Genomic DNA, 23,181 nt, shown 5'->3' with positions numbered 1-23,181 from the left:
CTTGGCCTTGGCGAATGACAATCAGTCCAATATCAGACGCCGTTGTTTACGTGGTACTGACACTTGGTAATTCAGCCCGCTGCTTTCGTGGGGCCCATCGGAAATCCCAGCCCACCGAATTCAACCCTCAAAAGTCACAATCAAACAAACTCCATGCTCCAAAGCCGTTAAACCGGACCCAAGTTCAGTGACCGGAATTCCTGATCCGTATCAATTTGAGGAGATGCCCTTTCGGCCCTCTTATCTCTACCACGTAGCCTGTCACCTTTTCTAGTCACGTGATTCGCCAAAGCTTTGCCAGCTTCAACCTTTTCTGCCTCCATTAGTTCTCTATCCCCTTTCCTTTCATCATCCTCTGTGTTTCCTTCTTTGCTCCGGTATCTTCTCATGTTTTCTTTCATTTAAACTTCTCTTCCTTATTTCTTTTTAGTTTGAAATCTCGTATTATCTGTTGCAGAGATTGTTTTTGTTCCATTTTTAATATAAGCTGAGATGGCTTCAACCACTTTAATCTGCGACACCGAGCCATGGAAGGACTTGAAGGTAACTTTCCGGTCACTTTCTAGCCTAGATTATCGCTGAATATCAAGAAATCTATGTATTTATCACGAAACTCATTTGGGATTTTACAGGCTCATGTCGAGGATTTCAAGAACACTCATCTTCGTGATTTGATGAACGACAAAGAGCGATGCCAGTCGATGATGGTGTAAGATCCTCTGTTGAGCTCTCATCGTTTTTCTGATTCAATATCTACACTAAGCATTGAATAAAACAATTATTAATTATTAAATATTCGACTCTATAGATATAAGTAAATATATTTTTCTTACAGTGAGTTCGATGGAATGCTTTTGGACTATTCAAGGCAACGCGCCACTCTTGAGACCATGGATAAACTCTATAAATTAGCAGAGGTGAATTTGGATTAATTCTGGTTTTCGAAATAATAGTTTTCGATTTTATTTAAACCTTTTTACATTTTCAGGCGGCATCTCTCAAACAACAAATCAACCGAATGTACAGCGGTGAGCATGTAAGTCTAACTTTCTCTTCACGCCATTCATTTTTAAAGAAAGGAGTAATTTGGTTTCTGTCGATAATTGTTGAATTAGCATTTAATGCTTGTTTTTTTTTTTCCTTATTTAAGTGTATATGATTTTGCATTGTGTTTTTGCTGGAACCTTTCAGATAAATAGCACGGAGAATAGGTCAGTACTTCATGTAGCTCTCCGAGCACCAAGGGACGCTGTTATATACAGTGATGGGAAGAATGTGGTGCCGGATGTTTGGAATGTTCTAGATAAGATCAAGGCTTTTTCAGAGAAAGTTCGCAGTGGCTCCTGGGTAATGCAAAGCAGTTTTAGTAATCCTCAAAGTTGAATATGTTTGTTCCTCACTTGCTGAGAAACAAGTAAACCTTGGCAGGTTGGAGCTACTGGAAAACCACTGAAGAATGTTATTGCAATCGGTATTGGTGGCAGTTTCTTAGGTCCTTTATTTGTGCATACTGCCCTCCAAACAGGTTATGCTAGTGCATTTTACCATTAATTGCCCTCTTACTTGGTCTTTTAGCTTGTAACCTATGAAGAAGGAAGTATAGTTGATGCATTTGGTTTACTCTTGACAACTCACAGACCCTGAGGCTGCTGAATTTGCAAAAGGACGCCAACTACGTTTGTAAGTACTTGTTATTGCAACTGGTATTTTCCCGTGTCTTCTTTCATTTTCCTTTTTCATGAAAAATAATGTAGAAGAAGAAGAACTGTATAATTGTCATATAAGAGGGAAGACTTGATACCAGATAGGTCTGATAAGACTGGCATTGGCATAAGTAAGATCAAGTTAAAAGCATTTTGGTTGTGGTGGTTTCTTAACATGAATGTGCCTGTTATTCTAGCTGCTTTTCTGACATTTGCTTTGTAATTTGTAACTCCTGCATATATAATATATTGTTGTTTCATTCTGTTATTCTAAAAATTCAATGTAATCTGTTGTTTGCATTCGCCGCAGCCTTGCAAACGTGGATCCTATTGATGTTGCTAGAAACATCGCGGGATTAAACCCTGAAACCACCCTTGGTAAGTACTTCCTTTTTATTCATTGGAAACTGTGTTGTTATTCTATTGCATAAACTCCTTTTTTACAGTTTCTTCTTCTGATTTCGTTTTGGTTGTAATTTTATCCAGTTGTGGTGGTTTCAAAGACTTTTACAACAGCAGAAACTATGTTGAATGCTCGAACATTAAGGGAATGGATTTCATCTGCTCTTGGGTTAGTGTCATGATAATACTACCTGTTTTATGACTATATGCATGCAGTGGTAGTTTCAGATTCTGGTACTATTCTGCTCGAATATTTTGGAACTATTTGTCAGTAATTTTAACAATTAAAATTCAGAGTGATAAAGCATTAAGGAATGTGTTCTAAAAACAGAGGAGATGTTCACATCTTTTAACACTTTTAATAACTGTTTGATTTTCTCAATCTTGCTAGGCATCATTCTCAATATTCAATGAATTAATGCATAATCTAAATTTTTCCTGGATTGGAGGGTTTTGGTGTTTTATTGCCTGTTTTAACATTTCTGTGTATTTTGTGAATGTTCAAGATTTTTTTCTTCTTTTTCCTATGTTAATGTGTGGTATGACCATTCTTTGTTACTAAGCCAATTGTGATCCAAAATGCTTTTTCAGGCCTTGTGCAGTTGCAAAGCACATGGTGGCAGTCAGTACTAATCTAATGGTATCAGTTTGTTCTTTCATCTCTTGAATTTGAGTGATTAAGCATTTGCCACACTGCTAAGTACATATTGAATCATTTCTGTTGGGTTTGGTGCAGCAAATCAATCATTTCTAGTGTGCTAGAGTACAGTTCCCAGCTTATGTTTGATAAAGTGAATATGTTTTTTCTCTTTTTGCTTGAAACCGATGGCCTCTTGATCATGCATTCCTCTTTCTTCAATTTTCGTGCTTGATAGCTTTATATTTATAATCCTTCTCCTCATCAACTACTAAAGTGCTTATAAATATGCCTTCATTTCACGTATGATACACTGGTACTGATCCTATGCAGCTCGTTGAAAAGTTTGGCATTGATACTAATAACGCATTTGCATTCTGGGATTGGGTTGGTGGTCGTTACAGTGGTAAGTTTTTATTCCCTGTCCCCTTGCTTCTCTCCAAAGATCATGTATGGTCATTTGATTTCTGTTGCGGATTGAGACCTTTTCTAGCTGAATTGTGGAAGATAATTAACCATGAAGTAAACTGCCATTTGCAGTTTGCAGTGCCGTTGGAGTATTGCCTTTATCTCTGCAGTATGGTTTCCCAATTGTAGAAAAGTATGGTTACTTCTTATCATCTCGACTATATTGCATTCGCTTTGCATTGGTGCTTTTAATAGTCACTCGTTCATCTACTTATTTTTCATTTTGGCATGATTTGGTGTATACTCGAATTAGTTTTCTATTTGTTGCTTGAAGGTTCTTAAAGGGGGCTTCAAGTATTGATCAGCATTTCTGTTCAGCTCCTTTTGAGAAGAATATACCTGTAAGTGCCTTTATATAACATCTACTTCCACTGCAGCTGTGGGTCTTTGTTACTTGTTAGGTCCAATAGAATTATCTACCAGTGGTATATGGGGTTAATGAATTTGGCTAGAATCTTCTTTTAAATTGGATGGATTAACCCAGTATAAGCTATTTCTTTGTATTTCCCAAGTTGGATTTACCAGATGCTATGTTTGATTTCAGCACACATTAGACTGTTTTACTAACATAGGTTTGATCGATTATTCAATATCTTTCCTAATTGGTATGATTTTGTGCTTAATAATACTTGATGACATGTATGCTAACATTCTTCAGGTACTGTTGGGTTTGCTCAGTGTATGGAACGTTTCTTTTCTTGGATATCCTGCAAGAGTGAGTTTTTTGCTTCAAACTTTAGTTAAACTTTCCATTTCTTGGTTCTTCTTCTGTTCTCCCTTTTTAAATGATTACTAGCCATCATGTGACACTTTAAGTGTATGTCAGGCCATTTTACCTTACTCCCAGGCCCTGGAGAAATTTGCTCCGCATATTCAACAGGCATGTTTGCTGAAACTCCTTTTTCTATTTATTTTTTATCGGGCAGCATTTTTTTTTTGTGGGGGAAGGGGGGGGGGGGGGGGGGGGGGGGCGCTGGTGAAATTGTTTTCAAATCTTATACCTTGCTAAATTTACTTCAATTCAGGTCAGCATGGAGAGTAATGGCAAGGGGGTGTCAATTGATGGTGTGCCACTTCCTTATGAGGCTGGTGAAATTGATTTTGGTGAACCTGGAACAAATGGCCAGCACAGCTTTTATCAACTAATTCACCAGGTAATTGTCTGCAGTGTTTTGCATATGATAGAAGAATATTAGTTAGGTGATTCTTGTTGCATATACTGGTTTAGACCACCATGAAATTTTGAGGTAGGGATGGGAGAGCTATGGATCTGCCCATAGGCAACCTTAATTTGGAAGCTTTTGCATAAAATGAAGAGACTAGAAAGCTCTATAAGACAATGGGCAAGATATGGCATATTATATTATTTAGTTCCCATGAAAATAATAAGATGAAGTACTAAAATGTGCTTGGAGAACTTTTAACTGGTTGAATCAAAGCTGTTTTTGAATGTTATTACCACATGGGTTCCAATGGACTCTCGAGATTTCAATGAGTCTTAATTTCACATATCTTTTTCCGTAGCTTTGATGGAAGGAATGTTTCTGTTACTGCACATCCTCAATGGCTTATCATCTGTGTCAATAGATTCAGCTTTTGGTACTCTCAAATTATCGTGCTCAAGCCATAAAGGGTGGGGTTGGGATAGTTGTTCATCTTTTGGTATTTGTAGATTTAAGCTCTGTGCTAAACCACAAGGTGCTGCAAGCCAAAGCATTTTAACTTCTCATTTTGACATGTTCAGGGACGTGTAATTCCATGTGATTTCATTGGTATTGTGAAGAGCCAGCAGCCTGTGTACCTTAAAGGTATAATCCAATCTATTGCTGTATTGATTGTTAACTTGAAGATCATATATTTTGTTGTTTGTGTTTCATTATTGAACTTTGATATTTATCATGATTATTATTATTATTGGCAGGTGAACTGGTGAGCAACCATGATGAGCTCATGTCCAACTTTTTTGCACAGCCCGATGCCCTTGCATATGGGAAGGTAGGTTTTATGCTTTCTTAAGTGTCCATTATTTCTTTTTATTAGAAAAGGCAAATGTCATTAGGTTTCAAGCACTAAATCATTTAATTTTTTTATGCAATGAATTGTTGCCTAAAATCTATGTCATTGGTGAAAAACATTGATTCACCGCAGACATCAGAGCAGTTGCTGAAGGAGAATGTTCCACAGCATCTTATTCCTCATAAGGTGATTTACTGTCAGCTTTGCTGCCAAGCTTTAGTTCATAATGGGATCAATGTTGTAACTGTTCTGTTATCTTCCACAGACATTCTCTGGGAATCGGCCTTCTCTCAGTCTTTTGCTTCCATCTCTGAATGCTTACAATATTGGGCAGGTGAGTGGTTTCTTCTCTTTAAATTTTAATGTTGCATATAACTGGTTATCACTGTTGAGGACTTTAATACTATTGATGTGGCTCTGCATCACTAAGTCAATTACTACCTCATAACTTATCTAGCTTTAATCTTCAAGTACAAGAACTTGATGCATATAATGTGTTTCCATCTTTCTGTTCTAACATAATGACTTCTTGGCTGCCTCAGCTGTTGGCAAGCTATGAACATAGAATTGCTGTGGAAGGTTTTGTTTGGGGCATTAATTCTTTTGACCAGTGGGGAGTTGAGTTAGGGAAGGTATGTATCACTGGACATTCCAAGATGTGCATTTGCCGAATGTTTCTTCGCAGTTTGTTTTTTCTGTCTCAACTTAGAATATCTGTTTTATTTTTATAAATGCAGTCACTAGCTACTCAAGTACGAAAACAGCTTCATGCATCACGTACAAAAGGAGATCCTGTTGAGGGCTTTAATTTCAGTACGACCACGTTGTTAACAAGATATCTAGAGGTAAGACAAATTCATCAGTACTTTGGAGTGCGAGAAAAAATTGATTTTCCTTTTCATAGTTCTAAGCTTGCTAAGGGTTCAAAACCTTCTGTAAGGACCAGAATATATAGCCCTCCTTTGAGAAAAAGAATGTCGACATAAATCACAACATTCTTAGTATTGGATTTGATGTTGTGATTTATGTCAACATTCTTAGTGTCCGATACTAAGAAATATATACCCCTCCTTTAGTGTCACAAGAAATACTGCAATACGTTTTAACAAAAGAATATTTCTCAGTATCAGATTTGATTTTTATAATGGGGGGTAATCACAGTACTGGCATTTTCTCCCTATGTTGTTGCAATATGCGCTGTTTTGAGCAATCAGTTAGAAATTTCCACCCATTTTTCTTTTAAAATTTCCTTAGGGATAAGGATTTTTTCAATAATATGACACTGCACTGTTACTGAAAGTTAAGTAAATTACTTGACAGGCAAGCTCTGATATCCCAGCTGACCCACCTACTCTTCTACCTCGGATATAACTGCCTTGATGCATTGGCTCTATGGAAACGTGCCTTGCACTATATAGCTTCATCTGTAAGTCTCATGCTTGAAATTTTCCCGTTTGTTTTTTGGTGTATACGAAGATCCATTGAACCTTTTGGGTTATAAAATGGATGTAATAAATCTACAACGCTAGATTGTGGAATATTTACTTGAGGCTACCAATAACAGTTTCAAAATCTTCTAAAGAATAGTTTGAATAATTGCACTTGCTTTGCACAGCATAGTGACAGCTGAAGGTAGACGAAAACCAGACTTGTTGAAAGCTCAAAGGGGAATTTCATTTTTTTATAGATGCCCTGTGTTTCTTAGCTATGAGGTTGTGCTATATAACAGCTGGAAGTTCAAGTTTCTATCAGGACCTGGAGGCTTGAGCATGCCGCATTGGCTCTTCTTTGAGTCTTTGCCAAGGTAAGATTATCAAAATAGATCAACAGGCTAGTTGAAAGCGGAAGAAAAGGAATCGTTTGAAATAAAAAATTCATATGATAAAGCCTAATTGTTCCTTGGAAGGTAATAGAAGATTATTGGCTTCTCACTCTAAGTAATTTTCAAGGCAAAGGCACGTGATTCTTTAAAGTAAAAAAATTGTTGAATTGGACAGAGTCAATCCATGCTGGGCACCAAGGCACGTTATATGTGCCATTTAAGCTTTAATCTTCTTCAATGCTTCCTCCCCCTTTTCCTTTTGTGGGCATCGCGGCCCTTGTTCTGCTTTATCTTGTAATCTCTTACCTAGTTAGCCAGGATGATGATGATCGAACCGAAGACGAAAGCAGCAGCAGCAGCAGCAGCATGCGTGCCAGCAAAGAAGGGAATTATTCGGGTTTGTCTATCGAAGAGATACAACAACTCCCTTGGTTTTATTGTTGTGTAAATACCACGACGATCTGTGCTGTTTGCCTGGATGGTTTTCAAGTCGGGGAGCGGTGCAGGACCATTCCAGTTTGTAGACATATATTCCATGCACATTGTATTGATCTTTGGTTGGTAAGAAAACGCACCTGCCCAAATTGCCGTTCCCCTTTCAAACCGAAAGAAACTGTAGACATTGTATGAATTTAGGGCCTTGTTATAGGTTTCCAAAGGCCTATTGGTCCCTATTTATTTGTGAGTATAATAATTTCATAGCACAGCAAATATGATATTGACAAGTATCCTACAGAAATTCACGGTTAGATCATCAGAAACCAGAAACTAACACAACTGTACCGTAATGTAAAAGATCAGTGAGAGAGCTCAGTTACTGCTGGATATATAAGGTTCTTTACAACTCAAAATACCATGAGAAGCAAAACAAAGCAGCTTTCCTCACCATTGATTCAGCTAAACTACCCAACAAAGTTTAACCCTTTAAAACGACACCTAATCCTAGCCCATTACATAGGAAAATGAAGAACCCAGAGATTCAAACACCGGTGGATCCAAATCCCCCATCGCCTCTTGCAGTAGAATCCAGATCATCAACTTCTAAAACATCGGGTGTCATGATCTTCTCAACAATCAACTGTGCAATTCTGTCACCCACTTTCACTTCAAAATCAACATCCGAATGATTGAACAAAATAACCCCAAGAGGGCCCCTGTAATCAGCATCGATTACTCCCGCACCCACATCAATGGAGTGCTTCCAAGCCAAACCAGACCTTGGTGCTACACCCAAAAAATATAAACCCCAAATTTTACTCGATCAACGAAATCAATCAACTGGATTAGTATAAAGATGACATTAATAAAGTAAAGAGATTTATACCAACGCGACCATAGGTGCCTTCAGGTATTGCAATGCTTAGATCAGTAGGAACCAGGGCTTTTCCTCTAGCTGGCACTTTGGTATCCGTTGCACTGTACCAGAAATTAAAAAAAAGAAAAAAGAAAAAGAAAAACCCATCAATTTTATAGTAAATCCAATGTGATTTTCATGAAGGATAAGGTTTTGAGGATTTGCCTTGACAGATCGTAGCCAGCTGCGAGAGGGGAACCTCTTGAAGGCAACACGGCTTTTTCAGATAGCTTTTTGACTCTCAAAACGGAGACTACACCTTGAGAAACTTCGTGCACCCCATTTTGACTGAGTTTTGGAACTTTCGTGGACGGCTCTTTGATTTCAGGGCTGGTGTTAAGCTGATCTGCTTGGGCCATTTTGAAATATCTTGAGAACGAAAAGCAAACAGGCAGAGGGTTCCCGCGAATGGGTTTGAAGACTAGCATTCTTGAAGCATCGCCATTGTTGTTATATATACATGAATAAACCCTGGAATTTCGGTCTTTGTGATGGCGCCGAGTGTTCCCGCCATTTTCACTGCAGCAATGTGCGCCGCTCTGTATCCAAAGTGCGGAGCAAAATTACATGGTGCGCTGCTTTAATCTCCAAAAACGACATTCCATTACGTCGTAGCATATTTCCACCCTAACCTGGGCGGTCGTGGCGTATTGCGCACCAATCGAACCGAAACGGATACACCCTTTTTTTCTTCCCTCACCACGACCTCGCGTGTAACTCACTGAAAGAATTATACTGAAAGCGTGCCTTCCACGTAGTTCCTCTGGCGCGTAGATGTTATCAACAGATAATCATAAACAGTAACTATAGTTGGACAACAAAGTAACCCCTACTCACTAACGTAAGCCGTACCTATCCCTCCATAATTTTATCTTTTTACCACTTTTTTATTATAATTTTTTTTTTCACCGAACCCATATTTCCCCCGTCTCTTCACAATCTGCTTTTTCTCACCTCGCTTAAGGGCACGAGAAAAAAGGAAAAAAGAAAAGAAAAACAGCAACAAGGGTTTTCCTTTGGTTTTCTCTCTTCAGTTCTTTCAACTTTCACCGATCATCCATGGCTCATAGCTCTGCCTCCGATTCCCGCCACCACCTCACTGTCAACCCTCCGCACCCGATCTCCAAAGGTATATTACCTCAGGGCTTCCCTTTCCTCTTCTCTCATTTAGGATTAATGGCTCCTTTCATTCGTCAGAGTAAAACCCTAGCTCAGACCTTTTCTTGCTCTCTTGTGCTCATTTCCTTGTGTTATTGAAGCATTATTGTAGATTCAGTGGTTTTGGGAGATTGGTGCGGTTATTATTGTTTTTGTTGGCTCGAAGTTAGGGTTTTTGGTTTTATCGTTTGGAAATGCCAGGTTTTTGTTCATTTTTTTTTGTTTCTCTGGTGTCATTTTAAGTGCCGTTTGGTTATTGAAATGTGAAGAAGAGAAATAAGGATAGCTTTAAGCTGTTCACTAGTGCGGCGCACTTTAGTTACCGAACTGAAAATTTATTTTTTAAAAAAATTATTTTCAATGTTAAAAGTGCGATTTGATGGCGACGTACTGACGTTATTCTTTTTGTTTTTAATTAATTCGACTCAAAAGGGCGATTATTGGACATACTTCTTTGATTTCATTTCTTGCACAATTTGATTACAAAGTAATTGCTTTAAACCACTTGTTAGATGCTAGGATTTATGTGATTAATCTTATATATCTTATTCCATGATCATTGACAACTTAACTTATTGCTATCAACTGATGTTTTAAATTTCAGATCATTAACTGATTCAGGATTTGCTTTTACTAAGACATCTCTTTGTGTTAATTTAGTTTAGTTGCAATGCATTGCTGCATTTGAAAGTTGCTTGATACTTTGCAAACGAGTTTTGTCTTTACACTCCTGATTTTTGTTTTTCTCATTCATGATTGTTTTCCCTCTTATCCATTGTTAAACCAATGTGGCAGTTTCAAGAGGCAAGTTTGGTCATTTCTTAGAAATCTGTTTCTATAAAATTCATTTCTTGTATAGGTGCTAGTGTACCTGTTGTGCGTTATCATTTGGATGTAAGCTTAAGCATTTTAATTTCAAACACTTACTTTGGATTTATGCCATTTTTCTAAATGGCGTATCTGTTTGATTTATGCAGATGTTCAGGGATCTGAGAATCCTATTCCGCTTTCTCCACAGTGGCTTCTGCCAAAGCCAGGGGAGAGTAAGCCTGGACTAGGGACTATGGTATGTTGTTTTTTGGCTATAGAATTCTTGTTGTTTTATGTTGTTTGAATGCTTCTTGCATCTTCATTTCAACAAACTGTTCTCATCTCAAGAATTAGTTAGTGTTTTGTTTAATATTCTTACTGTGTCAGAGGTGCTTCCTTTTCCCCCTGAATATTCAATTACCTATACAGGAAAGTCATCCTGCTCCTTATCTAGCTCATGGCAGTCAGTCTGATGTCATGAAGCCATCAGGAAATGGTGAGGAGATGCATGATACCCTGAAGAAGAAGGATGTTTTCAGGCCATCCTTACTTGATATGGAAACTGGTCGCCGAGACCGCTGGCGTGATGAAGAACGAGACACCCATTCATCTGTGCGCAAAGATCACTGGAGGGATGGAGATAAAGAGCTCAGTGACACCCGCAGAATGGATCGATGGGCAGATAACTTGCCTTCAAGACACTTCGGAGAAGCACGCCGTCCTCCCTCTGAGCGGTGGACTGATTCAGGTAATAGGGACTCAAACTATGATCAACGGCGTGAGAGCAAATGGAACACACGCTGGGGACCTGATGATAAAGACACTGAAAGCTTGCGTGACAAGTGGACAGACTCTGGCAGAGATGGTGATATGCCTCTTGATAAAGGGTTGTCACATCTTTCTAGCCACAGGAAGGATGAGAGGGAGGGGGATCACTATCGGCCATGGAGATCCACCTCTTCTCAAAGTCGAGGAAGGGGAGAGCCTCCTCATCACCAAACACTAACTCCAAGCAAACAGGTTCCCACATTTTCCTATGGCCGGGGACGTGGAGAAAACCACCCTTCAACACTTTCTGCTGGCCGTGGAAGGGGAAGTGCTGGTGGAAATTCAGTGGCTAGCGTATCTTCTCATCGCCAATCTCTCGGAACCATATCAGACAAGAGTGAAATTGGCCATGGAGAGCCGTCCCCTTTAAGATATAATAGGACAAAATTGCTTGATGTATATAGGAGAACTGACATGAGAATCTATCAAAAACCCTTAGAAGAGCTTGTACAAGTGCCTTCTCTTACACAGAATGAACCATTGGAACCTCTAGCTCTTTGTGCTCCAAATTCTGATGAAATGGTAAATTTCTTTCTATTTATTATAATGGTGAACTTCAATTTAGACTCTGCTGTTGATTTGATTGCCTCTTGGACAGGTTGTTCTGAAGGGAATTGACAAAGGGGACATAACAAGTAGTGGTGCTCCTCAGGTGCCTAAAGATGGGCCTGCTGGCCGGAACTCAATAGAGTTTACTCATTCAAGACGAAACAAGATTGGTATTCTACCAGTTCAAGATATATTGCTCCTGTATATCTGTGCTTATTTTGGTGTAGTGTCTAATTTCTGCTTGGATTGGTTTACACAGGCAGCAGGGAAGATTTACCGCCTGCTGTTGACGATTGTAAAGATGAAAGCGTGGATGTTCCAAAGAGCAGTTATTCAAATTACTTAGAGGGTTCACCACTTGAAAAGCATAAGGGATACCCAGATAGTAAATTTAAACCCGAAGGTATAATTACATAAACTGTTTAGTTTATATTTCATTGCAATGGCAACCATCCTGCAAATTATTTTATTGGCTATGAAAAGTCTTCTCATTTGAAGTTTTTGAACCATATCTGATATAGTTCATTGCTACATCTTTTTAAGAATGACTGTTATATGGGTTGGAATAAAGAAGGCTTCAGTTAGCCAACCCCAATCAGTTTGTCTTGGGGATTAAGGGATAGTTCAGATTTGTTATGGCGAAGGAGATAATCAGCTCTTGTAGATAACATTTGTATGTTAAATGGATTGGTAAGTTAGTTTAATGTGATTGCTGTTTTGAGGCTATTTGCACACTGATTTTCAGCTTTTGTCGTTCTGTCTGAAATTCAGTGCGGCACACCGCTTTGTGTAGATTTGACATATTATTTGCTTGCTCTATCATGATAGCATCAGTGTTTCTATTATGTGACTTCTACCATTGATCTTTTATGCACCTATATTTTTGCAGCTATGGATGATACCGGTTCTTACAGAAAGGCTGATGAGGTGCCCATAAGTAAGGAGATAAGCTCACAAGTGACTAACTCTGTTAATCCTGGCACCATGTGGCGAGCCTCATCTTTGGTAGAACGGTCACATACAGTGGCACATGATTGGAAGGAGATTCCAAATGATGTCAGGTCAAGAACCCCTGATATGTGCCGGTCACAACCACAGGAAGATATGATTAACCAACGAGAAAGTAATGTGATGAATTCATCCTATTCCAGAGATGAAGCGAATTGGCAAACTAGTGAGGATCCTATTCTTAAGAGGCAACCCTCTGGAGTTTTGGAGAGGGAACCTGAACCGAGGAAGCTGCCTGCACCAGAGGACCTTCTCCTACACTACAAAGATCCTCAAGGTGAAATTCAAGGCCCTTTTTCAGGGATTGACATTATAGGTTGGTTTGAGGCAGGATATTTTGGGATAGATTTGGAAGTTCGGCTTGCTAGTGCACCCAAGGACTCACCGTTTTCTTTACTTGGTGATGTAATGCCACACTTACGAGCTAAAGCACGACCACCACCTGGATTTGGTGTGCAAAAACAGGGTGAACTCTCAGATGTGTCAAGCAAGCCAAACTTGAGTAGCTTTGGGAAAGCTCATGTTGGTGCAAGTGAGGTTGATATTATCAGAAATGAGCCAAGACCTAAACATGGTTCGACAACAGAAGCTGAAAATAGGTTTCTGGAGTCACTCATGTCCGGTAGCTTGAGCAATCCATCTCAAGGTTAGGTTTTAACATACAGAACCAGATTTATTTAATTTATTTGATATAATCTTGTGTGCTGAACTCTGAAAGGTAGAGTATTCTAGGGTTTTGATCTATAAGGAATCCCCCCTTCCCACCCCCGGAAGTTTATTCAATCTTTCTTCTAGTATTTTTAAACAGGTGACAGCTTAACATGTCTCGTGTGGTTTTGTTTTAGGTCTGCAAGGCTATATTGCAAATAATTCTAGTAGCATTCCGGCATCTGGTATAGAAAGTGGAAATGACCTCTATCTCTTGGCCAAGAGAATGACGCTTGAAAGGCAGAGGTCATTACCAAAACCCTACCCTTATTGGCCAGGGAGAGATGCTGCATCTATGGTTTCAAAGTCAGAGATCATCTCTGAATCACCCGCACCTCATGCAAAGCTCCTAACATCATTGACTGACAACATTCTTCAGCCACCTCATTCACAAGGTGCTGATATGATGTCCATCCTCCAAGGATTATCTGAAAGGTCTGCTCCTGGAGTAAACAATAGTGTTGGCGGTTGGTCAAATTTCCCATCACAAGGTGCTTTGGATCCTCTTCAAGATAAGATTGAGTTACATCACGCTCAGAGTTTTCCTACCCAAGCATCGTTTGGGATCCAGCAACAGAGGCTGCAAACACCAACCCCACCTTCCTTGACAAGTTTGCTTAGTCAAACTATGGATAACTCATCTGGTATTTTAACGCCAGAAAAGTTAATCTCCTCTGGTTTATCTCAAGACCCCCAACTGCTAATGTTGCAGCAGCAGCAGCAATATTTGATGCAGCAGCTACCACCCCAGGCATCAGTACCAACACAACATATGTTATTGCTTGAGAAGATCATGTTGCTTAAGCAACAACAGAGACAGGAGGAACAGCAACAGTTATTACGGCAACAACAGTTGCTTTCACAGGTTTATCAAGAACATCATTCCCAGCAGCATTTTGGTGAGCCTTCTTATGGACACTTACAGGCTACTACAATGCCAACTGGGAATGCATCAGTGGATCCTAATCGACTTCAGTCATCACAAGATATGCTTCAGATTGGTTCACAGATACAACTCCCAGCCACCCAAGATGAACATGCCAATAACTATATAAATCGGCCTCTGCAAGCTACCAAGGATATGGGTTATGCTGTTAGTTCTGAAGCCCCTCTGCAATTGCCGCACCAGATGTTTGGTAGCATCAACCGTCAGATGAGCTGGGGAACTAATGCCCCAGAACAGGTTAATGACATCCAACAGTCTTTGCCAGTGACAACGATTGGTGAAAGCTCACCTTCAATGGAAGTGATGAGCTTATCCTCCCAGGAGGCTGCTCTTGTGCAAGCCCCCCTCATTGCTTCTGACTGTCATGCTCTTAAACTGGAGCAGCCACTGGATGATGCTCAGAAGATTGATGACATTGTACCAATTGCAACCCCAGGGAATGATGCAAATTGTGTAACTCTGGAGCACCCTGAAATTGCTATTACTAGAACCTCTAAAATTGATACACCTATTAATGAGCGTGTTCAACCTACAGCTGCTATTAATGAACTGCAAGTTGGAAGAGAAAGAAGTGACGATCAGCCTTCTGTGGTGAGAGAGGTTAAGAATGTTGAAGCTCGTGAGGTAAGAAAAGCTTCAGAAAAGAAGTCTAGAAAGCAAAAATCTAGTAAGTCATCACAAGCTTCTGACCAGGCAAAGGGAGTTGCGAAGGCTTCCTCTTCGGTGCAGTTGAAACCATCTGAAACTGAAGAGCCAGTTGTTGGTGACGCTAACACTGCTGGAGATAACCTTTATGGAACATCTCCAAGAAAGAGGGAAGAGAATAAATCCAGAATTGCCCCTGTTGTCCACATGGATTCTCAATATGTTAAAAGCTCTTCAGCTGCAAATGTTGGTATTGTTGATGTTGAAACCACAGAACTCAAGGGTGAATCCAGTCTTTCGGATTCTTTCCCAGCACAAAACACACCAATACAGCCAGCCTTACGTGCTTGGAAACCTGCTCCCGGTTTCAAGGCAAAGTCATTGTTGGAAATACAACAGGAAGAACAAAGGAAGGTACAAGTTGAGATGGCAGTATCAGAGATTACTTCTTCTGTTAACTCCATGAGTTTGTCGACTCCTTGGTCTGGAGTTGTGGCTAGTTTGGAACCCAAAGTTTCTAGAGAAAGTCAAAGAGATGCAGATATTATCGAGTCAGCTGTCGGGAAACCTGAAAGTTCTGCAAATCCAAATAGTAAAAAGAGCCCATTGCATGATCTGTTGGCAGACGAAGTTTTGGGAAATTCCAGTGAAAGAGATGCAGATGTTCCTGACAGTATTTCTACTTTATCTTCTGTTCATGTTACCACCACAAATGTGGAACCTATTGATGATGACAACTTTATTGAGGCTAAAGAAACTAAAAAGAGTCGGAAAAAGTCTGCAAAAGCAAAGGGTGCAGGAGCAAAAGTGTCGGTTCCTCTTACTCCCACTGAAGTGCCTGTTAGTGCGAGCCCTGTTGAGAAAAGCAGAAGTGCTCGTCCTGCACAGCAGGAGAAGGAAGTATTGCCTTCAATTCCTTCTGGTCCTTCTTTGGGAGATTTTGTTCCTTGGAAAGGGGAGCAAGTAAACCCCTCCTCTGCACCAGCTTGGTCTACTGATTCTAAGAAACTTTCTAAACCCACGTCATTAAGAGACATCCAAAAGGAGCAGCAGAAGAAGAATTCCTCTGTCCAGCCCACAAATCCAATACCAACTCCACAGAAATCCCAGCCAAGTCAGTCAACTCATGGTGCTGCTTCATCACGGTCGATCACTGCATCTTCACCATCGAAGGTTGCATCTCCCATCCATATTAATTCAAATGCATCTTCTCAGTCAAAATATAAAGGCGAAGATGACCTATTCTGGGGCCCTATTGATCAGACAAAGCAAGAAACAAAGCAGTGAGTTCTCTTCACCAACCCACCCCCACCCCCCTGCAAAAAGGAAAAGAAAACACACACACACACACTCATTGCGTAAATGTTTACAGTTCTTTGGTATTGTCATTGCTAGAGTGAATTGGAAGTTGGGTCTATCTCTTGTTATTTCATCAGCTATCCTGTTCGGCAACACCTTATCTGGAGTACTTTTTAAATCAATCTTACTTCATATAACCTGCACACAGCTAAGTATGGCAGCTAGAGAGTGATATTATTCTAGTGAAAAGAAAATTTAGATTTTGACTTAAACTTAAATATAATTATCCCAATTTTTGGAGTCAGTATGGGAATACTCTTTGCCATTTTTATCCCATCAAAAGCCAAGACTTATAATACATCCTTGCAAACAGAGAGAAGTAGATGTTTATCTTTGTTGACTTTACATTTAATGAGATTCAGTCAATTATTCCATACAGATGTGAATTTTTGTTATCTTTTGTTGTAAACAGAGCTGATTTCCCGCATCTAGCAAACATGGGCAGTTGGGGAACCAAAAATACTCCTGTTAAAGGAATTGCAAGCAGGTCATTAAGCCGACAGAAGTCAGTGGGTGGCAGACAAATTGAGAGTACTGTGTTATCCTCTCCTGCCTCCGCAACTTCCCTTAAAGGGAAAAGGGGCACATCGACCAAGCATTCTGGTAAGTCATCCTGAGATGATTAAGGTCTTTGTAGAAAAAGTTTGTTGCTTTTTATTAACTACTTGCTATAAAAAATTTGACATCATATGCATTTCACTTTTATGCAGAGGCCATGGATTTCAGAGACTGGTGCGAGAGTGAGTGTGTTAGGCTTATTGGGACAAAAGGTATGGCATTTTGCTATGTGGTATAAGTTATACCTGTTCTGGGTAGAAGACTATATTTGTATATTATCGTGTTTTCTTTTTGTTGTAATACAGAGCATGTCATTTTTGGATTTAACCTCTTCTTTTCAGCTTAAGATGATGTACTAATAATTGCTCGTCCTATTTCTAATTTTGTGAATCTATCATTCTAGTCTTCTAGATATAAAAGCTGGCTGAATACTTGGTGATTGTTGGCATTTTAACCTTGTTTCACTTTTCCTTTCTCTTTGCTAGATACAAGTTTCTTGGAATTTTGTTTGAAGCAATCTAGATCAGAGGCTCAGATACTTCTGGTAGAGAACCTCGGGTCATTTGACCCTAACCACGAGTTCATTGAAAAATTTCTCAACTACAAGGAGTTGTTACCAGCAGACGTACTTGAGATTGCCTTTCAAAGTCGAAATGACCTAAAGGTCACAGAGGCAAGTCCCAGAAATGTAAATTCTGGCAATACAGCTGCTGGTGACTTTGACCAGGACAATGCAGTCGGCCCAGATGGTTCTTCAAAGGGCGGAGGCAAGAAGAAGGGGAAGAAAGGAAAAAAGGTGAGTCCTGCTGTCTTGGGATTCAACGTTGTTAGTAACCGGATCATGATGGGCGAGATTCAGACAGTAGAAGATTGATATTTTCGAGAGATAAGATTCAGAGGGCACAAGATTTTCGAGAGTACGGTGTAAATACATTTGGATTTTCTGTTTGTAAATGTTCTAATTTAGGATTTTTCCCCCTCCTCCTTATAGAGTGAGTAACAGCAGCAGCAGTAATTTTGAATCTGCTCAAGCGATTTTGTTGAAGAAAATGTCAGTTGCGGTAAAGTCATTTATTTTTAATCACAAGAGAGGTTCGTTATAACAGCGGTGTGCTCTGTGTATTAGTATTCAGGTTTATTCTTCAAGTTTCAACGCATCTAAAAAATTTCATATATGAAGGAAGACATGAAATACAGATATCTTGCATGTTAGAAACAGAGGAATTTAGTAAAATGGAGGCCACTTTTCTTCCTCCAATATATCCACCAGGTACAAATAGAATTAAAATTCCATAAGTGTATTGGTCCACAATCCAAGGACCTAGACTTGACCCAAAGCATCCATTTTTACAGTTTCAATTTAGTACAGAGAACTTCATCTCAATGCTCAAAGACGTCAAGCTTCCACTGCTTATTCAACGGTGGAAGGAGGGAAAAATTGGACACCAGCAATTGTAATTACTAGTTAACCTTTTCGTGTGCCATTTCCTTCGAACTTGAAGCAGAAGGAGAGATTGCAAGGGTGAAACTGGCAACTCGTATGGAATGGCGGAATTCCTGTTATTGCATAGTCCCAGTTACAGATATGTCCTTGTGTTTATCAGCTTGGTTCAAAGTCTTTCTTCCTTGACTGGTACTCTGGATGTTACAACACGGTGACGAATGTTAGAAACCTACTTATTTGTCACATCATATGAAGAAATGACTTGTTCATAATAAAAAAAACAGCAGAGAAATTCCCGAGTTATTAAAGGAAAATTATTCGAACCATGGGCAAAATAGATCCAAATTAACCCCAAAATCGTAAGATTTTAGAGAAGTGATTAAGAAAAAGGATTGCTGATTTGATTATCTATTAGGAGGTAGAGGACATTTGCAGACCCGCATCCCTTCTAACAGAACTTTACTATAAACCAATCTCTGCATTGATAACAATAAAAGAATCTAACTTCCATAGCATTCGGACAAATCCTGGATTTTTCTGAGTTGACAGGAAATGTTACTTAAATCTGAAGGGAACCAACCAAGAGGAACAAGCAACCCTTTTAATCATTAAAAAAATAATTAAAATACAGCACCTTCACTGAATTGCGGGATCCTATTACTTGTTTAGAACAGTGCACTCAAATTCTCCAAACCTTTAGAGTTCAACTCATGCCCACAGCAATGAAAGAATGAAACCAGGCTCTAATCTTTACATGAAGCTATGGGGTAGATCAAAATCATGTAACAGGGATCAATATCAAAGGAAAAGAATGGTGACCTTTGATTTTGGGGAGAGCGGATCAAGATTCAGGGAGCGCATGGATAATTTGGCAATCTCAGACATAGCCGTGTCTCGAACACCAGGAACATCACTTGACAAATATTCATAAGCAGCCTCAAAAGCTTCAAGCCAAAACTTCGGCAAACGAAGGCTAGCGCTATGCGTATAAACATTCCACATCTTCCTCACCACCTTCTCTCTTTCTTCCAATTCCTAGGATGAAACAAACGAGTCAATCCCAAAGAGAAAAAGAAAGAGAGGGAGAGAGAGAGAGAGAGAGAGATTGATTGCTTACGAGGACGTCGAGATCGTCATGGACAGAGAACTCAGAGTCATCAGAGAATCTAGTAAGGTCACCAGAAGACCATTTGAGAGAAACAGAGCCAGTGAACATGGACCAGAAAGCAAGTAAGAGAATTGCAGCCAAGACCCAGAATTTGTACCCACTTTTACCAAAGAAACCCGCGACGGAGCTGTGTTTTTTCGCACTGCCTGTCGTTTGTTGCTGTACGGGAATTGCTATCGAAACCGCTGTCGGTGAATCCTGGCCCTTCATTCTCCGCTCTCAACCACAACTTTTTGAAGCTGCCTGCCTGCTTTTGCTAGAACCAGTGATGGGTATAGAGAGCAGAGAGAAAGAATTGAATGTTATTATTAGAGGGAGTGGAAAAGAGAGCAGAAAGGTAGGTGAAGTGTCATAATAATGGGAGGGAGAGAAGACTTTGTAGTAATTAAACCATTAACATGAGATTTAGCCACGAAAGCTTGGTTTTAGATCTTTTCGCAACCGACGCTGTTTTTGCTCTTGGTGGGTCCAACGAGGCGCCGTTGCATACGACTTTAATGTCTTACTAGCCTTTGACCACCGCGTTTCCTCAGGTTGACTTTTACATCGTGACGCTGCTCTTAAGTATGCGTTTAATTATAGGGGTTAAAACATGATTAGTGTTAATAAATGTTTAAATGGTGACTTAATGAAAGACAGAAAGCGTAATGTTGAAGAACATTACATTGTCCTTTTTCTCGTACACAATCTCAAAGTAACACAAACGCCACCATAGTGAATCAATGTCTGTCTTTGAACTAGTTTGGTCTTACAAGACAATGTTTAAGTAATTTTTTTGGCAAATTTCTATGTAGTGTGGGTTATTTGTTTTATTCCAAGAGCTACTAACAGAGTACAAAGCAGGTGGGAAAGCTAAGTCCCATAACCATATGCTAATATTTACAGGTAAATAGCAAGATCAAAGGGCATATCATTGTCCCCACTGCTTGACTGCCTTGAGGATAGATATGATGTAGAAACCACCAAGACAAACGAAGATTACAGCAACACAAAGGACAACAGTCTTTGTCTTAGATTTACAGCACCATATCCAAGGGTAAGAAGATCTAGATTTGACCATCCATTTCTACTATAGGCGAGACCATCCTGATCCCACTAAGCCTCATAATGCTTTATCCAGCAGTTAGGCAAGCACTTTACAGTTGTGGGTTTGTGGTTTCCACATTGTTCTGGATAAGCACTTGACCAACCAACTACCGTTGTGATTCCAATGGGGGAACAAAGCATTCATAGCCAGATAAAGCTGGGATTTTACAGTAGCAAAAATTTAACATCAATTGTCTGTTCTGCATCATTGGGCCCCAACTGTTGACTTCGTCGAGTTCATAATCTTTTAAACAGATTAGCCTTTTACATCCATTCATGTGGTCAGTAAAAGAAGCCACCCACCCAAAGCATATCAAAGCATCAAACCACAGCATGAAATATACAAAGATAATCAATCAAAGAAGGTGATAGAAAGGGCAATAAAACATAAAGCCAATATCAACAATAATTCATTAATAGATCTCCATTGAATTACATTTGATCTGTTCAGTTAAACACAATGCTAAAATAAAAGCAATTAAATTAATCTACAATTAACTAAGACTAAGTTTGAGTTTAGTATACTACATGTGGGGCACTTTTCTTGCATTTTAATTGGATGGTAAACCAAATATGGAATGTCTTTACATCCATTAAAATGCAGGGAAAGTACTACACATACAGCAGCATACCAACCACAACCTATGTGCTACTTGAAAGTACCCTATCACTGCAATACACCCCACTAAATCCATACCAGACCCATGTGAACCCAAAACAATTTAGAGATGCAGAGCAGCGGCGAGAAAAATTCCACAGCCTTGCACCACTGATCCAAAAATCCCGCACCACACTTTGCCATCCAGCCAACTCGGCCACGTATCAACTAGCTTGATCATTCCAAGCTTATCAGAACTTCAAATCTCCTGTTATAAAAAAAAATACACATCTAGAAATAGCCTTAAAATCAAACATGCGCTCCCAAACTAATATATATATTCCTAAAGATTTTAGAAAGCTGAAAATCCAGTGGTGTTGATCAACCAGAATTACAAAAGTCTACACAATCTTAAAATCCTCAACTCAAAAAACTTATGGACAACATCCACATGGTCATAAGGTCCTCTGCCTTAATCCATGTAGAAGCATGATAAATTGTTACCAAATGCATAAGAGCAAATTGTTAAAATTACTATTTAAAGAAATATCTACATTCAATGCATAGAAAATCATCACAATAATTGTGAACAACTGCATTTTATATGAAAGAAATTTCTATAAATAGCACCTTAACGAATACTCTTAAGGCTGTTGATAACAAGTTCACCAAACGTTTTACAAAACCTGATATTTGTCTAGCATTAAACACAAAGTATTTACCACAAACAAGCAGACTAAACTCAAGATACATTCCAAATAAAACCAAGGACCATCAGTGCTGCAAGTCCATAAGTAAGAACTTCACAAACCCAAATCTATTTCAAGTGTTATTTCACCATACAACCATATAGATTGATAATACTTTGCTCAGAAGATGCATAGCTATAGCTAATCATAGACTAATATCATATGTCCAGACATAATTCAAGCAACTTCATCATTGCATAAAAAGGTAAATCTTTCAGCTTTAAACTACAAAGTTCACAAAAGAAAAGAAATCAGAAAACAAAGAAAGATTGAAATAATTGAAACTCAGAGAAATTCCACATGTGGAAAATTGCAGACATACAACATGGCATCAGATTCAGACCGCCCGTCTGCTTCTTCTCATCATTGAAAATAATATTAAAATCAAATAAAATTAAAAAATTGACAAAAGAAAATGGTAAAAAAAAAGAGAATCTTAAACTCAGTTAAGAAAAGGCATCAGATAATAAGCGGAGTTTATCAGTCTACATTCATGTTTCAGTGTGTAGGATAAGAAACTTTACATCATCTGCCTTCACTTTCAAAATTCCAACCAAAAAATCAAATAAAAAGAGAAAATTAGAAGAAAAATTGGCATCAGAATATCAATAAGCGGAAAATTGAATCAACACGGTTCATCAGAGTGTAGGATAAGATAAGCATTCATCCCTTGCCAACAACGAAAGCTTCTACTTAGATTTATAAACTAAGCAAACAACAGTAATTTTTCTTCCAAAAAGAAATGTCGGTAAGTCCATTTGACACCAAGGCAAATAAAGATAATGCAATGGGCTGGTAAGCTAACCTCTCACTATCTGCATCCGTTATATCTCCTTAAGCATTACTTAGTTTTGCTTCAAAAAGGAGAGGGTAAACAGATGCAAGAAAAGAAAAAAAATTGTAATTTGATATGATTTTAGGAATCGAAATTTAAAATAAGATGGAAATTTCCAGCTAGGGTTTTCCTAACCAAAGTCAAGTGCAGGGAGAAGAAAATCAAGAGAGAGAGAGAGAAATCTTCAGAGGCGGCAAGCTGAGAAGAAGCTTGGGCTCTTTAGTCGGTTAAATAGAGTTTACAGGATTTAGGGTTTTCAAAGTGAGCATTTTTTTTTTTTGTTTCCTGAGAAGTGTCCATTGTTGACTTTAGCGGCGCCGTTTATTTGGG

At 39.1% G+C, this 23,181-nt stretch overlaps 4 protein-coding genes, 1 long non-coding RNA gene and 2 other non-coding genes across 9 annotated transcripts; 2 read left to right on the top strand and 5 right to left on the bottom strand.

Moving 5' to 3' along the window:
• Window positions 1-15: 15 nt before the first annotated feature.
• On the top strand, window positions 16-6,810 carry LOC18591368 (Sugar isomerase (SIS) family protein). 2 transcript variants are annotated; one of them, XM_018125659.2, is made up of 24 exons: window positions 16-377; window positions 488-543; window positions 633-709; window positions 836-917; window positions 989-1,036; window positions 1,192-1,347; window positions 1,429-1,525; window positions 1,638-1,680; window positions 2,014-2,081; window positions 2,190-2,274; window positions 2,697-2,745; window positions 3,076-3,148; window positions 3,283-3,343; window positions 3,485-3,551; window positions 3,869-3,925; window positions 4,037-4,090; window positions 4,236-4,364; window positions 4,955-5,018; window positions 5,132-5,205; window positions 5,359-5,412; window positions 5,492-5,560; window positions 5,769-5,858; window positions 5,964-6,071; window positions 6,547-6,810. In XM_018125659.2, exons 2-24 carry the CDS (start codon window positions 493-495, stop codon window positions 6,595-6,597), a joined length of 1,707 nt encoding a protein of 568 aa, XP_017981148.1. In that variant the 5' UTR covers window positions 16-377; window positions 488-492; the 3' UTR covers window positions 6,598-6,810. The 2 variants fall into 2 exon arrangements, with proteins under 2 accessions (XP_017981148.1, XP_007017511.2); XM_007017449.3 differs by having other exon boundaries at window positions 17-377; window positions 458-543.
• Window positions 6,811-7,833: 1,023 nt separating this feature from the next.
• Window positions 7,834-8,970, bottom strand: DUT1 (DUTP-PYROPHOSPHATASE-LIKE 1). The gene is made up of 3 exons (XM_007017447.3): window positions 8,568-8,970; window positions 8,373-8,464; window positions 7,834-8,272 (listed from the first exon to the last, which is right to left on the bottom strand). The coding sequence occupies exons 1-3, from the start codon at window positions 8,828-8,830 to the stop codon at window positions 8,028-8,030; spliced, it is 600 nt and encodes a 199-aa protein (XP_007017509.3). The 5' UTR covers window positions 8,831-8,970; the 3' UTR covers window positions 7,834-8,027.
• A 341-nt stretch (window positions 8,971-9,311) lies between these two features.
• LOC18591366 (GYF domain-containing protein) lies at window positions 9,312-18,074 on the top strand. The gene is made up of 10 exons (XM_007017444.3): window positions 9,312-9,531; window positions 10,538-10,626; window positions 10,800-11,720; window positions 11,797-11,917; window positions 12,007-12,150; window positions 12,637-13,401; window positions 13,601-16,337; window positions 16,826-17,016; window positions 17,124-17,183; window positions 17,457-18,074. The coding sequence occupies exons 1-10, from the start codon at window positions 9,462-9,464 to the stop codon at window positions 17,843-17,845; spliced, it is 5,487 nt and encodes a 1,828-aa protein (XP_007017506.2). The 5' UTR covers window positions 9,312-9,461; the 3' UTR covers window positions 17,846-18,074.
• Window positions 18,075-18,180: 106 nt separating this feature from the next.
• Window positions 18,181-19,941, bottom strand: LOC18591365 (uncharacterized). The gene is made up of 3 exons (XM_007017443.3): window positions 19,533-19,941; window positions 19,235-19,450; window positions 18,181-18,609 (listed from the first exon to the last, which is right to left on the bottom strand). The coding sequence occupies exons 1-3, from the start codon at window positions 19,791-19,793 to the stop codon at window positions 18,532-18,534; spliced, it is 555 nt and encodes a 184-aa protein (XP_007017505.2). The 5' UTR covers window positions 19,794-19,941; the 3' UTR covers window positions 18,181-18,531.
• Window positions 19,942-21,057: 1,116 nt separating this feature from the next.
• On the bottom strand, window positions 21,058-23,129 carry LOC148761088 (uncharacterized). 2 transcript variants are annotated; one of them, XR_016027801.1, is made up of 2 exons: window positions 22,822-23,129; window positions 21,058-21,535 (listed from the first exon to the last, which is right to left on the bottom strand). It is a non-coding gene; the product is annotated as an uncharacterized LOC148761088 (long non-coding RNA). The 2 variants fall into 2 exon arrangements; XR_016027800.1 differs by having other exon boundaries at window positions 22,987-23,129.
• On the bottom strand, window positions 22,469-22,553 carry LOC148761090 (small nucleolar RNA R16). Its single transcript, XR_016028136.1, has one exon. It is a non-coding gene; the product is annotated as a small nucleolar RNA R16 (small nucleolar RNA).
• LOC148761089 (small nucleolar RNA R16) lies at window positions 22,607-22,694 on the bottom strand. The gene has a single exon (XR_016028138.1). It is a non-coding gene; the product is annotated as a small nucleolar RNA R16 (small nucleolar RNA).
• Window positions 23,130-23,181: the final 52 nt, after the last annotated feature.

This window comes from Theobroma cacao, chromosome 8, assembly GCF_053813885.1.
Source record: "Theobroma cacao isolate CCN51 chromosome 8, ASM5381388v1, whole genome shotgun sequence".
Lineage (NCBI taxonomy): Eukaryota > Viridiplantae > Streptophyta > Magnoliopsida > Malvales > Malvaceae > Theobroma > Theobroma cacao.
The sequence above is the reverse complement of the archived record's forward strand: the minus strand, read 5'-3'. Positions and strand labels throughout refer to the sequence as shown.